A 17,595-nucleotide genomic window follows, 5' to 3' on the forward strand; every position below is an offset into this window, starting at 1 on the left:
CCGGAGTTCAAATCCCAACAACCACATGGTGGTTCACAACCATCCATAACAAGATCTGACTCCCTCTTCTGGAGTGTCTGAAGACAGCTACAGTGTACTTACATATAATAAATAAATAAATCTTTAAAAAAAAAAAAAAACTCAGAAAGATGGCAAGGCTGTGGTGGCACACACCTTTCCCTAGCATTTAGGAGGCAGAGGCAGGTGGAACTCTGTCAGTTTGAGGCCAGCCTGGTCTACAAAGTGAGTTTCATGGCAGCCAGGATTACACAGGGAGACCCTGACTCAAAAAAACAACAAAATGGAAGAGAAAGAGGAAGAGGAATTTTAACAATTTTGTTTTAATTGTTAACTAAAAAGAAATGCCAATCTACTTTAGAATGACAAAGTCACCTCTGTGAGACTGATAACACAGCCTTTAGATTAAGGAAGATTCCAGTAACCTTTACCAATAAACACTACTCAGTGGTGGAATAATTGTGGATGCTAATAACAATGGTCTATAAGAATCTCAAAAACATAGAAGTGGAAAGGAACCTCAGGCTCCATTATATAAAATGTACCAAATCAATAGATGATAATAGAGATGAAAGTAGAGGCTGTTAATGAGGAGGAGGAGTAGGAATGTGGGTGAGAAGCAGGAAGCCTGAAGGGAGATGGGTGATGAACCTTCATTGAAACAAAACTTTGTTCTACATGTTATTGTCATATATAAAGTGCACCTTTTGTGTGTGCAGCAGTATGAACATCCCAAGTTCCAGTGACATAATCATGCTGTGGTACTTAAAGTAATTATGTGCCCTGGTGGGCAGTGTAGTCCTGCTGTAATCCTGGGGGAGGCGGAGTGTATAGTAAGAATTGGTCTTACTACAGAATATCAGAAATTTTACTTATTTCTTCTTCCTATTGTTTTGGTGGCCTTGTATATGCTCCAGGAAGTTGAGCTTGGAAAATCCCTGACCTGGCAGGGAAGCTTGTCCTGTGTGGCCCATCTATTCCTCAGCCAGTCTAGTCTAACTGTTGAGCGCCAAACCAATGAAAATCTGTTTCAAGGGAAGTGAACACACTTCTGAGGATGACAGCTAGCCCTGCTGTAGCTTCATAAAGAAGGGTGATGGGCTTGTGTGGCTCTTCTGACTCCTGGCAGTGATGCTTTGGTCCCAGAACAATGTGTGGCCCAAAGCATTAGTGGATCTGGAAGTTGACACCACAACAATGATTCAGGGGGTGAAGCTGCTGCACACACATACAAGGTCGGAGCTCTTGCCATTTGAGTAGTAATTATCCAAGCAACTCTAGTCTCCCTGCTTGTGAGTGCTGGAATTGAAAAGGCAGAGGAAACAAGGAAAACAAAAGCAGAATAGGCAGGGACTTAGAAACACTGTCTGGTGGATGGTTTGTATGTGCAGAGGGTGACTGAGATCTGTGTGGTGATAGAATTATGCTACTCTTAGTTCTTCTGGGAGGACAAACCCTTAGAGTGCCAGTTAGTTCCACTGTGCCAGGTGACTGTGGATCCGCAGTAATCCGCCAAGCAGTGCACTGTCTCTCCCTGCCTCCAGGTCTCTGAATGTGAAGAACTGTTGAGGATGGTGTTGTTACAGGAGAATGTCTAGTGTGTCACCTCTATATTCTGTTTCCAGCTTTGGGTATTATTTATTGGGTATAAGTTATATTGCCTGTGTCAACCTCTAGCTGTTGGCTCACGTTTTTCTTTGCAGCGGAGTACAACTATGCAAGGTTGAGGACCATACTTACATTGAAGTGGGAAATGCAGAAGCCATTCTTTTCTCTGGCTGGTAGGCAACTCCATCCACAACATAGTAGCCATTGCACACCTTTCTGATGTGCAGTATGGCTGTCCTTTTATTTCTCCACTGCTACTGTGCACTGGCCTTGCTTAGGAAAAGTTTTCAAAAGTTAGTACCACTGTTTACTTTTTTATCTCCCCTGCCCCAGTACCAGTGTTTACTTTTTTGTGACCCCTGCCTCATGCCATCTTTTTTAGTGAGGTGTGTGTGTGTGTGTGTGTGTGTGTTTGTGCGCACACATGCTCTCGCATGCGCATATGTGCTAGAGGATAACCTCAGGTGTCATCCTCAGAAATGCTGTCCACTTCCTTTGAGACAGTCTTTGACTCTTTGACACTTACAAATTAGGCTAGACTGGCTGACCAGCACACTCCAACAATTGTCTCCCTCTCCCCAGCTCTAAGATTACAAGCTAAGGCCACCGTAACCCACTTCATTTTTATGAGGGGCTGCAAATCAAATGTATTCTTGTACAGTGCTTTGCTGACACCCCCCAGTCCCTCTTTTAGGACAGGATTTCTTCTCCTTTGTTGGCTGTTTTTGTTTGCCTTGAGATTGACCCTCACTCTTTAGACCAGTCTAGACTCGGATTCTTGGCAGTACTCCTAAAGTGGGGGTGGCAGGGGGAGTCACCAGGCCCCACCTCCTGTCAGTTTTCTTAAAGAAACAATGGTTTCAAGGTCTGGATTTTGCTTTTGCCAATCTCTTTAACCAGCAAGACTGGCAATCACTTGGGAGATGTGTGTTTATTTATTTTTTAGCAAAAACTAAAGATTTGTGATACTTCATTGTAAGTTTATTTGAACTTTTTTTTTCTAAATCTCAAATTATATTGCTAATATAAATGTGGAGTTTATAGTTCTAATGTTGTGATGTGCCTGCCAACGAGAACAGTTTGTAAATCCTCAACAGTCTTCCTGTAACCGTATGTCGAATTTCCAGCTGTGTTGAATCAGACTTTGATCCCTCTTAGGAAGATAAATGCAATATCTGCAGTTTCTAATGGCAGGGGTGGAAGAGAGCTGTTCAGATGCAATCTTAAAAGCCAAGGCCCTGTCCAGATAAGAAATTGAAGGCCCTGGGGAAACTAATTATTTCGTTGTCATTTTTCTGAAATGTGTCGGCTTCATCTTACAGTGAAAGGGTTTTTGTTAAGCTCAGTGTGCAGGATTAGATTTGTTTTCTTCCAGTGGAATCACTCTCCTTAATCAGCATGCTTATAAATGGTACACCTGCCTAATTAGAACAAGTTCTAGACTCCAGGATACAGTGTGAGCATTTCAATTAGCTGCACACAGTTGGTAAGCCTGCTGATGGTCTTAGACTGTCCCCTCACTTCTCACTCCTTTGTGGCTGAGCTCCTATTGTGTCTTGCTTCTGAAGCTCCCTTGATCCAAAGCATCCCCCTGTAGTCTGTGGTCATTGATATGGGTTTGCTTTTAAATGAAGGGGGAAAGGGATAATATTTTATGCATATATGCAGAAATACTTCAAACACTTGTTTTATTAGGCTTAGGGTTTGTTGTTGTTGCCTCTTTTAAATACTGAGAATGCTCATCACTGTGACAAGGAGCTAAAATAAAACCATCATATTCAAGATCTCTGTACATTACCAACCATAAATCCTTGTGCTCAGAGTGATGAAGAAGGCCAATCCACAGAGCCGGGGGTGATACACTGCTCTCTCACAGAACCAATTACCCACCAAGAAGCATAATGAGCAAGAGAGGTGAGACAGTGGAAATCCATAGAGCAAGAGTAAAATTAAGATGAAACTGTTGCCCGTGGAACATCTTGTAGTGAGTGTGTCTCCAATTACCTCCCGGGAAAAATTACTTAGCATCTATTCAGGTCCAAATTCATGAATCTTGAGGAAAGACTTGCACTTTAACAAAGGGTATATGAACACCGAGAAAATGCACCATGCGTGTTATGAACAGAGTTCTGTTCTGCCCAGAAGGGTTTGAAGTAGACCCTGCAGCTTTAATGGGTGCTGGCCTCCAAACCTGCTTGCTGCACAGTGGCTGCCCTGACCACAGTGGCTGACCCATGGCAGTGGGAGCAGCTCAGCAGAAAGATGTTTTAGGTCATCACAAGAAGTCCCAACTTTCAGAGTTTGTGTGTTCCCAAAGACTGTGTTTAGGGATATTACTTCAAAGGTAAGTCCCTAGTGTGCAGGACTGGGCTCAATCTATTACAACAGACATCAGTTGAGTAAGTGGCTAAGAGACAAGAAATGAAGCTTGGTTCTTTATTAGATAAATGTCACACAGAGTACTGAAGTGGCAGAAAAATGTTAGTAAGTTGACAAGAGGCGCATTGTCAACCTGTGTTGTCACTGCACTGTCGGGTATAAAGTTTTGACAGTAACACATTATCTGTCACAAAGCACCGATGTATATATTTAAACCAATGTGGTTTAAAATATGTATATAAAGTACTTTTAAAATAGGTTGAGCCAGTGAGTACATCTTTAGTCCCAGTACTTGGGAGGTGGAGGCAGACCTATCTCTGAGTTCCATGCCAGCCTGGTCTACACAGTGAGACCCTGTCTCGCTAAATAAATAGATTGATTGATTGATTGATATGATTCAGAGGCAGGCGGATCAGGAGATGTGGGCCAGCCTAAGATATGCCATGTGATCGCAAAAAACAAGAAAAGATGGAGGGATTGCATTCTAGGGTCCGCCTGCTGCTGACACTGCTGTCTCTCAGCGCTCGGCTTTTCTCCTTACTGGCCCTCATGCTGGAGAGGGATGCTTCACCACTGCAGAGACTGGCCATCAGACCTGGCTCCATAGCGTGTGTGCATTATATACATATTTATTTTGTATGTTTTTCATTGCATGTATGCAACGTATCTTGATCATATTTAACCCATTCTCTCTGGGTCTCCCCAGTACTCCCCCAAGTCCAAATTGACATAATATAAAAACAGCACAGAGTTTTAATTGGGTGAGCCCTAAAAGTTAATATTCATGATGGTAGGAGGGTACATTTTCTTCAGATGGCTTTAAAACCTTAAGCCTTGTCTTGTCAGATTATGCCTAGGGAAGTATATTATGCCCAGGTAAACATAAAAGATAAGTATCATTTATTATATGTGTGATGATAAATAAACACCTTCAATAAGTGATGAACACACCTCACCACTGCTGCTTGCCTTACTTGAAGTGCTTGTAGTCATTAAAGATATATTTGGAAGCAGACACTGGTGGTCAGAATCCTGAGAAGAAGGAACAGTTCCCAATCTCACAGATGTACTCACTCAGTGATTCACCAAACACCCTGTGGCCGGGGTTCCACCAAGTGCGTCTTCCTCATGAAGAAGCTTAAGCTTTAGGAATAGAAGCAAAATCAGTCTGTCACTGCCTAGAGCTGAGTGCTCAACAGTACAGTAAAGCAAGGTGAGGAAGGTTCTAGACCAGGCCAGTGAATAGTTTTAGAGAAAATGGGCAGTCAGTGCAGGCCGTCTGGTACTGTGACACCTAAATCCAACTCCATATGCCACACAGGACAGACCATGTCAGGGAGGGCTCGGAGCTGTCTGACCAGAATCCTTGGATGATAATTTTCATGGCATTGACTTTCCCCTGGAAACAGACTGAGCGTGGTTGAGGCCCAGAGGCACACATGATCAGAGCTTTATGGTAAGCAGTAAAGCAGGACCCAACTCCAGATATCAGCGCGGCTGGAGCAAGGGCCCAGATAAAGCATTATGGAAGTGTCTTGGATGAACAGGGTGAGATTTAGAGAACCAGTTGAATCATCTGGGCTTAAGTACACTCTCCAATTACAAACTGTTCTCCACTTAGTGGCTGTGAAAAGGTACCTGGGTTAAGTGTTTTTCATTTAAGATTTTAAAAGTTGGGTCATATATTCCTTATATTGTTTTCTTCTGCTAGTATTTTTTCTCCTGAGTTTTCCTTTATTAAATAGCTTTTAAAAACTCCTTGCGTTTTAGCTGAGGTGCTGCCTACCTTGTTCGCATGATCACTGCTTAGGTGATTCTTTTAAAAGAAGTCCTGTAAAATTAATACTCTTCACAGAGACTGAGAGAATCAAATTCTTTCCTAGAATAATTTAAAATAATTATTAAAATCTCATAGCAATTGATTTGTGCTAATATTGATAAAGGGCTTGAAGCTGTTAAGTCTTTATAACCAGAGTAAATTGGGCAATAATTAAGGCAGTATTTAAGTCAGACTTAGTACCTTCCATACTCAATCACCTTTTACTTTTGAGCCATCCTAGAACTGGACAACCTGCACACATTGTATACTTTTACAAACTCAGAGCTTCAAGGAACATATTGAAATCTCAGTCTTTCCAGTCATGCAAGACTGAGTAAATACACACAGAGTATGGGACTGTTCATCTGTAAGAGTCAGACTGCCGAGATTGTTTTCTAGTAGTTTAAAGGACATCAGAGAAGGCTCAGATCCACACGGCTTACAGAAAGAGAGCGCTTGACATATATCCTGATTTTGTACATAGGCTGTGGAAATAGCTTCACACGCACACACACACACACACACACACACCCATATTTGTCATTGTCAGGAAGAGGATGTGAGCACAGGTACCTCTGACTCTGCTCTAGTGTACAGTCTTGGATTTCTTTTTGTACAGTACCTTAAACTAACAAGAGTAACAACGCTTCTTACATGCATGGTCCTGGGTTTAAAGAACGTTTCCTCAGAAGAGAGCTATTTTATTTTTAGCTCAGAGGTTCCAAAGATGCTCAAATGCCTTGAGTATGATAGTCCCCCCTCCCCCCAAAATGCAGTGGAGAAAGGCCTCAGTGGTCATCTATATGGCCTGACTGAATGGGACAGGAACTCCACAGGAAGACCAGCAGAGCCAGTTAGCCTGGACACTGGTAGCTGGCAATTCGGTCTTCATGTGGGTCCCCCGACAACTGGAGCAGGGGCTGTCCCTAAAACTGTTGCCTGTCTGTTTAATCTGTTCCTCTAACTGGGCATCAGTGGGAAAGGATGTGCCTAGCCCTGTAGGGACTTGATGTGCTCAGGAGGGGAGACTCCTGGGGAGTGGAGGAGGGGATTGTGAGGGTAGCAGAGGTAAGGATATAAAGTGATGTAGGAAAATTGGGTAAAGCATTAATAAAGTTAGAAATAAAGACAAAATACAGTAGTGAAAAGAAAAACAGGAATGTAACAAAGTTTGGTATGTGTAGAATATCAGTTTGGTAAGATGGAAAATATTATACAAATAGATGTAATGATGTTTCCACAAAATTATGACTGTTGCCAATGAAGGTACCTTAAAATTGGTTAAACTGATAAAATTTATGCTATGCATATGGCTGTATGTATTTATCTTTGTGTGTATATGAATATGTACATATGCATGCAGTGAGCACATGCCACAGGCTGCATGTGGTAGTCAGAGGACAGCCTTGGATGTTAGTCATTCATTATCACTCTGTGGGGTGTGTGTGTGTGTGTGTGTGTGTCTATGTGTCTGTGTGTGTATGTGTGCAGTTGTGTGCCATGATGGGTGTGTGGAAGTCAGAGACCAACTTGTAGCAGCCAGTTCTCTGTCTACCATGTGGCATTGGTACTGCACTCAGGTTAGCTTGGCATGGAGTGCTTTTACCTGCTGGGCTAGTTCACTAGCCCTAGACAGGCTCTCTCTGATGTATGAACTGTGAGTGACAGGCCAGGTGGCCTGCAAGCTTTTAAGGATTCTCTTCATTCCACCTCCCATCTTAGCAAGGACTGACAGCATCTTGGTTTTACACGACTCCTAGGGATTTAGACTGGGGTGTTCACAAGTGCATAGCAAGCAGCTTACCCACTGAGCCGTCTCCCTAAACCTTAGGTTACTATTTTGTACCATAATCTCAAGAAGTGTGTTAACGACAGGGAAAGCAATTGTGAGTCTTTGCTAGAGAGCACGGCTGTATCATTTTTTCTATTCTGCTTTTGTTGGTCTGTGCTTTGTGCCCAGGAGCCACTGAACCTAACCTTGCACCTGCAAGAAAATACCCAGCTTGCCACCTCCCACAGTTAGAGTATACACCTTCCTTCCCTGCTGTCCTGAAACTTCATATGTTGGAACAGGCTGGCCTCGAACTCACAGATCCAACTGTCTATGATTCCTTAGTGCTGGGATTAAATCAGGCACCACCACACTCAACTAACTTTTAAAAACAATTTTTACAGTTAAAGTCATGATCAAGAGAAAGGCAGAAGGTCAAACAGTGGCACCTATTTAGCACTCAGGAGGTCAAAGCAGGAGGGTAGTAAGTTTGGTGCCAACCTGAGCTGTATACAGAGTTTAAGGACAGTCTGACGTAAGGAACTTACACAGTACAGTTGCCTGGTTTTTCTTTCTGTCTTCTAAGTTCCAAGTCTTGCTCGTCTGCTCTGTCTGCCCCCTGTTAATTTAGTTTTGAAGAAAGTGGACCATTTGTCTACTGTGATGGTGGTGCCAAATTCTTTCTCTTCAGATGAGTGTGGTTGTCTGTCCTCAACATTCCTGTGAATCAGTGATCAGATTGTTGTAGTACTCTGCTTATAACCCATCTGTTTAATACTTTGCAATGGACTTCTTTTGAGAGTGGAATACTCCCCACTCCCATACTTAGACTTGAAAATGTTGGAAATGGCAGGAAATGGAGAGAGTGATGTGGAGTGTGTGTGTGTGTGTGTGTGTGTGTGTGTGTGTGTGGTGACATCCTTTTAAGTACTTTCAAAACATCCTATTGGTGGGGGAAGAAAGTGAAGAAGTGCTAAACACATCAATAAATAACGTTGCTCCTGATAGAAAGATAATTTTCAGTCCTCTGTTTTTCTGAGAGAGTCATGGAGGGAGATGTGAGGTTGAGCACTGAGCCCTAGGGACACAGACTTGGAGTGATTCAGAACTCCACTGGAACGCGTGCAAGTTTGCAGAATTTCCCTAACCACTCAGATCCTCAGGTTCCCAGGTAAAGCAGGGATAATGCCACATACCTGCTTGGTGAGTAACTGAGGTAGTAGTAGGAGGGGCTTCCCTGCTGCCTGGGTACCATTGCTTGGCCAAGGCAGGAAAGGGGCTTACAGAACAGAGTCAGCTCATTACTTCTTACCATCACCCCTCCCTGAATGTTGTTCTTAGGTTTAACATTAGTTTAGCAGAACCAGACATCATAGAAAATTTGACCAACAAGTTAAATGCCCTTATGAGATTTCTTTTGCTTTTTTCTTTCAAATATTTATTTATTATTATTGCTTATGCACACTAGAGGTCAAAAAATAATACTTGAGTCACTTAACCTTTCTGTCTATTCGTGTGGATTCCCAGGACTGAACTCAAGTTGTTCTGCTTGTGTAGCCACTTTACCCACCAAGACAGCTGCCATCCACCCTCCACCCCTGCCCTGGATAGCAAAGAAAGGAATTAATCATTTCCAAATAAAATTAGGTGGTTTGGATTTGGTTTTGGTTTTCTTTTAAGGGAACTATTGAGTGTGTTTTACTGTGTAGCACAGGTTAGCCTTGAAAAATCAAGCTAACTTTGAAGTCATTTCAGTCTTTCTGCCTCTGAGTCTTAAGTGGTAGGGTTATAGGTGTGTGCCGCCATCATCACCTTCTGTTTTCAAAGTTCTTAAATACCACTTATCTGTCGTTAATAGATTTGTGTGGAATCAAATTGCTATTTAACCAGACCTCATTCTGACTAGAATCCATTTTACTTTAAGGGATTTTAAAAAAAAAAAAAACAAACAAACCAAACCAAACAAACAAAAACACCAGTTTATATGTCATCTGAAAATAGTGAATCAAAATAATTCTGTGACCCATTTACATGCATTACTGTACAAGTTTCATTTCATACAAGTGACAATTTTTTAAAGTTAATTAGACTTGGCTACACTGAGGTTAGCAAAAAGTGCTTTGAATTATCAATAATTCAGCAGGGCAGACATTTCTGTATTATGCAGTGGTTTTATAGAGTATTGTGAGATAGTTATCCTTAAAATAAATGGTTGTGAGCATACATCAGCATGGTGGGGTTCACTTGAATGTGGTGTGAAGTGATAGCATCTCTGCTTCTATTATTGGGCAGCGTGTGGGACATCAGTCTTTCTGGCCATGAACTACTAGCAACCTTTGTCCTTTGTGTTACCTTTAGTTACAAACAGCAAATGAGCGTGAATGCTGGCTGATGGCCGTGGCTCTCTCTCAGCTAAAAATCCATCTGGAAGGAAACATGGAGCTGCAGATTTGGATTTATTTCGTTGCGTGAATGATATGTGACATTTTGTAAATTATTTATCACTGTTAGGGTGGTGGCAGTGGCTTGAGCATTGTTCTATCAAATGAAAGCAAGGATCCCATTAGTACAAAGACCGTGCTTTAGCCAGAACCTATCAGGGGAACGTTGTCACTTTAAAACCAGATTGTTCTTTTAATTGCTATTTAAAGGAACAAAAGTGTTCCCAAGGTACTGCAGCCGAGCAGTTGCAAGTAATAACTATGGATCCATAATTACGCAGTGCTGATTATCTGGCATTTCAGAAACTGTGGCTGGAGTCACTGACCAATTTGTTGTAGCTTGTCCTCTTGGTTTCTCTGGTACAGAACATTTCACACTGCTTTTTTAACAGAGCTACAAAAATCCATTTGTAAAGCCACCTCAGAAAGTAAAGCATGTGCATATATTAATAGAACAAATTAGGCTGAAAATAAGGGCAGGGTAATGAACACTCATATTGTAAGATGAAAGTCACAGTCATATTAATTGTTGTTTGTGAATGCTAGGTCATAAGATGAATTCTTGAATTTCATGGCATGTTGTTAGAGGGAACCAAGACATTTGTTGAATCATTATAACCATCCAAAATGTTATCTTAAAGAAGTGGCTGATTTTTCTTTTTAACTGGCAGTTGCTTATTTATTCAACCAGTAAACATATTTTGAGAGCCTACTGTGAACCAGGCTATGTATTAGGCATTTGGGATTGAATAGTTGCCCAAATGAGGTTTATTCTGTGCTGCTGTCGACTTAGAGAATTAGATCTAACACAATCTTGTTTGTGATTTACATATAAAAACATTTGTGATTATGTTTTCTTGCCCTGAATTTTTGATTCATGATATTCCATATAAAGGCTTCAGAGAACTAGCAGACAACATGTGAGAAGGCTTGGAATGTGCAATAAAATTTTAGTTTTTATACAGTTTTGGCTGTTCAAGATAATGTAGATCTGTAGGCACAGTGAAGTGCATTCATACGGATGGAAATGTCTGCCCTGCTGGCAGTAATAATCAACAGGGGAGACACAGAATGTATGTAGATTTACACATTGTTAAAAGCAATTGCCATAGAGAGTTAAAGGGTGCCAGGGGGTAGACAAATGTTTTGTTGTTTCTTTTACAAAGTGTGAGTGTCAGAGATGGAGGGTTTATCTCCTCTGTGTGCCCTGGTTTCCCTTTGAAGCCCTCAGTGCCAGAGAGGCCTTGTTAATAGTCTTTTGATCTTCTCAAGTCCAACAGAATTTTAGTTCCTGCTTGTTCTCTGTTCATGGGCTGTCTGAAGCATGCATTTCATGTCCGGTATTTAATAGGTGAATAATCACAACACTCGATAAAGCTGAGTTAAATAATCTCACTAATTAACTAGATGATATCCATAGTCTTTATTGCTGAGTAGATGAACAGTTTATTGTACATACAGATTATGGGAACACTTGGGATCACAGATGAATCCTTAATGTTCCTTCTGAAGGCTCTGTGATATTTAAAGGTCTTAGGATTCACTGAATTCATAAAAGTTACTTCTGGATCTAATGACTACATTTAAATGTATTCAGATACTGCTTTGCTACCACATAATTTATGATGATTTTTATTATAAAATGTTAATTCTTTTTGATTGTTTAATTTATTGGGGTTTCCTTAAGAAATATATAGATGTTTTGAATTTAATAATTTGTTTTAAAATTTGAAAGGAAGGCTAACACTATGTTTTGTTTTTGTGTTTTGTTTTTTTTTCTCCTCTTTCTCATAGCCCCGTGCCGATCCCATTCCAATATGTAGCTTCTGTTTGGGGACTAAAGAGTCAAATCGTGAAAAGAAACCGGAAGAGCTCCTGTCCTGTGCAGATTGTGGCAGTAGTGGTGAGTGTGGTTTGCGTGCATTCTACACTGGTGTCCACTGTCAGAGCTTCATGCTCTTGATCTGTAGCAAAACCTCCCGGGGCATGTTGTTCACAGGAATCGTTTGGTGATAGAATAGGTTTGAAATGTAAGAACATTATACAGGTCAAGGGTGAAATATGAATGTATCAATACCAGCCTATGTTACATGCTTATATGATTCTGTTCAGTAGTATTTGTAACCAAGCTCCAGTTTCATATCTGTGTGGCTAATTCAGTGTCAGACTGAAGTGCTGTAAGTAAATTCACAGTAGAGATTGTGTTTGTTTGACTGTTTCTAGAACTGTCTCTCCACGTAGCCCAGGCTGGCATCAAACCCCTTTTACTTGCCCCATCCTGAGCCTTTTGAAATGCTCAGTATATTGGACCAAACTCTTAAATCCTGATCTCAGTCAGTCTCCTGCCTCACCTTCCCAAATCCAACCATTGCCACACCTAGCTCATAGCAAAGGATTTAAGCTAAACCCTGTGTCCCTTCTGTTCTCCCCAGTCTCAGAGAGACTCCAGTGAAGTCTGGATTGTTTCAGGTTACGACACCTACTGGTGAAATGTAGTAATTCAGTCCGGCTCAATGTTAACTGAAGGAAAGGGACAGACCATAAGAACCATAAGAATAGTGTGTCTTCTCTGCTGTTTCCTACCATATGATTTTAAGATTATGCCTCCAGTTTTATTCATAAATATAAATGCCAATTTTATGTTTTTAAAGGTTTTCTTTTACTGGCTATTCTTTTTGATTCGGCACGTAAAAGTCACCCAGGTCACACACACACATACTTTCCTGCATATGAAATGGTAATACTGGGTTCCCCTGTGAATACTTTTGTTGTTGTTTTGTTGTTTTTCCCCCTTGAGGATCAAACTGAAGGCCTTAGCCATGCTAAGCAAACACTGCTGTTGAGTCACAGCCCCAGCCCAAGGTTTTAAGAGTTAATCTTTCTGTGTTGGTTTTCTGTTTTTCTCCCAGAGACTGAAATATTTTTTTCCCCTCAAAAAATGTTAGTTAAAACTCATGGCTAACAGCTGGAGTTTTATTTCTGTGGTAAAGCCTTGCCTAAGACCCTAAGCTCAATCCCAGCAACAGAAGGAAGGAAAAAAAAAGAGCCCTGCGGAACCTACAGCATGCTCTTATACAGAGGCGCCACCACACCTTTGCTTCTAGTTAGACACCTAATCATTCTACAAGGTGCTGTCCTCATTAGTAATGGTGGTGCTTACCTCTAGACTCAAAGGGACTACACAGCCCAGTTCATAGTCTGTATGGGCTCTCCTGAGAATACTGGAAGTGGCACCCATTCTCATGGTTTTCCACACATTTGTGCTGTCCCACTTGAGTGCTGTGAGTAACTTAAAATTTTGTCACCACGTAGGACAGCTGCTTGATAGTTGGATAGAGGAAATATGCCACACTGAGGAATGATTATGTTGTGAAATGGTTCTTAGTTGGTCATTCAGAGGTTCAACTTGATAGGCCGGCCTTTTGTGGTCAGCAGCCTCCAGGACCTGACTAGCTGGAAAGAGCCTCACAATCTGACATGTCAAGTACTGCCTGAAAGGTGTCTTCTGCTGTCTTGGTGATGGGCTCTACGGATGCATTAGCATTCTCTAACTTGGCCATGGTATCCTGGGTAGTGACAGAAGAGTACAGAAACATCGTCTGTGTGTTCGGGTTAATTTGTTTCAACCTATGGTCCCCTGCTCCCCTGGGCAGGCAGTGCCTCGCTCATCAGTCTGCCTCTACTTACTGTGTAGGTCTTCTCACAAGGCTCATTTCAAATGAATTATTTTTTTGTGCCACTGCCTGACGCGTACTGTGGTGTCCAGACATCTGGTGTTTATCTGTGAATTTTAAGCTGTATGTTAAAATGCCCTCTACCATCTTGTTTTAGTATCTATTCATGGGGCACGTAGACAGATTGCACAAGTACTGAGATGTGAGAAAAAAGATTCTCTTCGTATATTCCTCCCTGCTGATGACATACCCAGTCCTGCTGAGTTGCTAAGAATCTGGGATTTTATCCTAACTTCAAGGCCTTCCTAGCGGGCTATCAAGGTGTAATTCTACCCAGGTTGATCTTGGACTTTATGATACCACCAAGCCCCCCCAGTTTTCCCAGGTTGAAGACCCAGCAGAGGGAGGTCTGGCCCCCTCTGCACAAAAGTGGCTGAAATGCCTTTTCTATGAAGCTTCCCACTTCCTTACTTCCCAGGGTTGTCCTTTCTGCCCCTCAAAAGTACCCTTTCTTTTCTAGCAAGTAGAGAAGGGTCAGGTTCTCTGTCCTGGAGTCACATACATCTACCTCTGTTACTGGCAGAAATGCAAGCCTTGGGGCATAGTGTATCTGTAGAGCACAGAGGATGCCTGAAGGTGCCTCTCTGGGCTCTAAAGTAGAGCAGTGCTATGTCAGTTCCTTAACCGCCTATGAGTGTATCAGCTTGGATTTGACTACTTCAGGGGCTGGGAGAAGATCCCAATTATGGAATACTGTGTAGACATGTACACTCTCTGGTCAATTAGCCAAAAAAAAAAAAAAAAAACTATATTCTTTTTTTTCCTCTTAAAAATGAAGCATCAAGGGGCTGAAGAGATGGCTCAGGGGTTAAGGTCACTGATCACTCTTCCAGAGGACCTGGGTTCAATTCCTAGGACCCACATGGCAGTTTGTAACTGTCTATAACTCCAGTGTCAGGTTATCTGACAGTCACTTCAGGCAAAACACCAATGCACACAAAATAAAAATAAATCATATTTTTTAAAAATGAAGCATCAAAGTAATTAGGAGGTTAATTAGAAGGCGTTGGGGTACATGTGGTTTCTAACACTATGGTTTTCATGAGGATGACCATGATGGAACACATGCTTCTGCAGTGCCTTGTCAGGATGGGAGCCATGCTGGCACAGTCCAGTCCTGCAGCTCCAGGGGAACTAAAGGTTGGTCCTCCAGGTGGCCTTGTAGAGCCTGCTGCCTTCCCATACACAGAAGGACCCGTCAACTGCAGGATGGAATTGGGACTGTTTGTAAGGATCAAAGGGATTCTGAACATAAGATATTTTTGTTAAAAAAGAAAAATGTCCATGAGTAATATAACCAGAAGAAGGAAGTCCAGATGCAGCCATAAGGGAGATGATGATTATTCAATGTGCTTCCCATATGTGCTCGACGCTCTTAGTCACCTCTCTGAAGCCCCATTTCTGTGATGACGATTGTACTGCGCTGAGCTTTCGCAGACGTGAGTGTAACTGTTTCCTTCTGCCTCCACCATGAGGTGAGATCACTGGGCTTCCTCTGCTTTAAAGACGACTGTATAACAAATGATCAGAACTACGTTTTTTTCCTTGTTAAAAGTCCCATTTAAAAAAAAAATGCTCAAGGTCACGTGCAGTAAAAATGTGAAGTGAGGTGCAGAAAGTTGTCCCAAATGTAGTGTCCCCAACCCCACGCCCCACCCCCCTTCCTGCTAGCTGCAACAGAAGTTTTCTTATTCTGTACAATGAAAAATAGTAAGTCTGTCCCCTGGATCTACAGGGCTGGCAGGAGGGTAGTGAAATGGTCAGTCACGTGACACACATACAGAGATTGTCCTAGCCACTCATAAATCTGGGAACTGAGACAGTCCTCAGGTCTGAGGAAGTGCTGAGACTGGGGAGTGATTTTACTTGACTTTCATGGGTCGGCCTACTTTGAAATTAACACTGTTCTATTCTCCTTGCCTCATTAAGGCCAAATTATCTTTAATTAGCTTCACATAAGTATTAGATATTATGCCAAATGAAATTTTGTGTCTGCTGCTCAGATTGCTGGGTGGTTAAATCTTACTTACAGATGAGTTGTGTGCATGTGTGTTTTCAAATTAGCAAATCTAAGATAAGTGTACAGTTCAAAATTACAGCATCGTACTAAGTGGAAGCTCATTGAAACAGGAGGCAGAAGAGAGGCTGCTGAGGCACAGCTGGGAGAGGGACAGAAGCTCTCTGCAGAACATGAGCAGGATCTGTAGGTAGAAGGTCAGCCTCCCTCGGGAGCCCGGGGAACCCACCCTGCGTCAGTCCTGAGAGAAACACGTGCTGGGGGAGCCCGGAGGGAAAGGTGCAGCCTTTGGCTGTATGTATAGTTGAGGTGGGGAGCAGTTAGCACTAGTTTCTTAGAGTTGTTATGTATGAATGCCTCAGGGAGCAGTTGGGTAGTCATCTAGTTTCACAGTGACTAGACACACATTGGATCATTGGGTTGGAAAGCAGAGGCCATGACCAGAAGGAATTCCAAGAGGAGTACATAGAAAGACAAGGGATGAAAGCCTCGCCTGAGGAGGAGTGAATAGGAGTGGATGAGGAAGGAGAGCCCCGGCCTCAAGGAGCACAGTATCACCGAGTCATCACAGTGAAAGGCAAGTCTATTTTGAACCATAGTTTGGAAGGTTTTAGTCCGTGGTCAGCTAAGTCCATTGCTCCATTGGCCCTGAAGTGAGGCTGAACATCACAGCATCAGAAGCCTGTTTACCTGGGGATGATGTTAAGATCAAGAACAGTGCACAGTGTGGCCCCTGGACTTGGAGAACAGAGAGTGCTCTTTATTAATTTGTTTGTTCATGACAGGCTTTCTCTCTGTAACCCACCCTGTCCTGGAACTCGATCTGTCTGTAGACCAGGTTGGCCTTGAACTCACAAGTCCACTTGTCTCTGCCTCCTGTGTACTGGAATTAAAAGTGTGTGCCACCATCACCTGGCTGAGAAGGGCCTTCTTAACCAAAGTAGGAGTGGTGGGGGTCCATGAAATGGATCCAGGAGAGCAGGCTGAGGAAGGTGGAGTACACAGAGGTGGAGAAGAACTCCATGGACTTGGAGAGAAGAACCAGTCGGTATCCGTGCAGAACGCAAAGGATTATGATTTGGGGCAGAGTTAACAGGGGTCCAATTTAGATGGGTTTTGTAACCTGTATGAGAAAATTTACATTTTTTTCCTATGTCAATTTGGTAGCCACAGAAAAATTCCATGATCAGATTTAAAACTTAACAAAGGTAACTTAGGCTGCCATGGATTAATTGATGAGAAGTTCGGTGAAGATGAACTTTAGGTTATTATCGCAGCAAAACTGTGTATGCAGAATGGAGATGCATAGATCTGTTAGTGTGCAGACTTTGGGTTAGACATGCTATTTATTGGGAGACTAGGGCAGTGGATGCCTAGTCTGTAACCCACTGAGTGCCACAGTGTAGCACTTGCTCCAAGGGCAGGAAGGGATTCCTTTGTTAAAATGTATGGCTGGTGTTTTCTATAGCCCTTTAATGTGTGGTACTGAGGATTGAACTAAAGGCTTTGTGTGTGGTGGACACACATTGTCACAAGTAAGGTTTTGCTGTATATCCTAGGCTGGTCTTGAACATTCAGTTCTTTTGTCTCTGCTTCTAGAGTGCATTAGTACTTACCTTTCTGCTACATCATGTGACCTGAAAGGGTAGGAATCATGTCTCTTTCTACTATTTCTAATACTAATTAAATGTCATTTGGAGGGAGTACTTCCACATACTGAAAGCTAAATAACCAGCCTGGCCCTTAGTTATTTTTCTATTGATGCCACAGATTTAGTAGTTTTTAGTTTTTCGAGACAGGGTTTCTCT

The 17,595-nt window shown here is 42.2% G+C and overlaps 1 protein-coding gene across 8 annotated transcripts in view; it reads left to right on the top strand.

Moving 5' to 3' along the window:
* The window catches only part of Kat6b (lysine acetyltransferase 6B), a 172,708-nt gene that overhangs the window by 98,849 nt on the left and 56,264 nt on the right, over window positions 1–17,595 (top strand). For all 8 annotated transcript variants that reach the window (XM_029541941.1, XM_021202960.2, XM_029541943.1 and 5 more), the window contains exon 3: window positions 11,831–11,938. In XM_029541941.1, the coding sequence (XP_029397801.1) occupies window positions 11,831–11,938 (108 nt within the window). The remainder of the gene's footprint in view (window positions 1–11,830; window positions 11,939–17,595) is intronic.

Source organism: Mus pahari, chromosome 8 (assembly GCF_900095145.1).
Source record: "Mus pahari chromosome 8, PAHARI_EIJ_v1.1, whole genome shotgun sequence".
Taxonomy (NCBI): domain Eukaryota; kingdom Metazoa; phylum Chordata; class Mammalia; order Rodentia; family Muridae; genus Mus; species Mus pahari.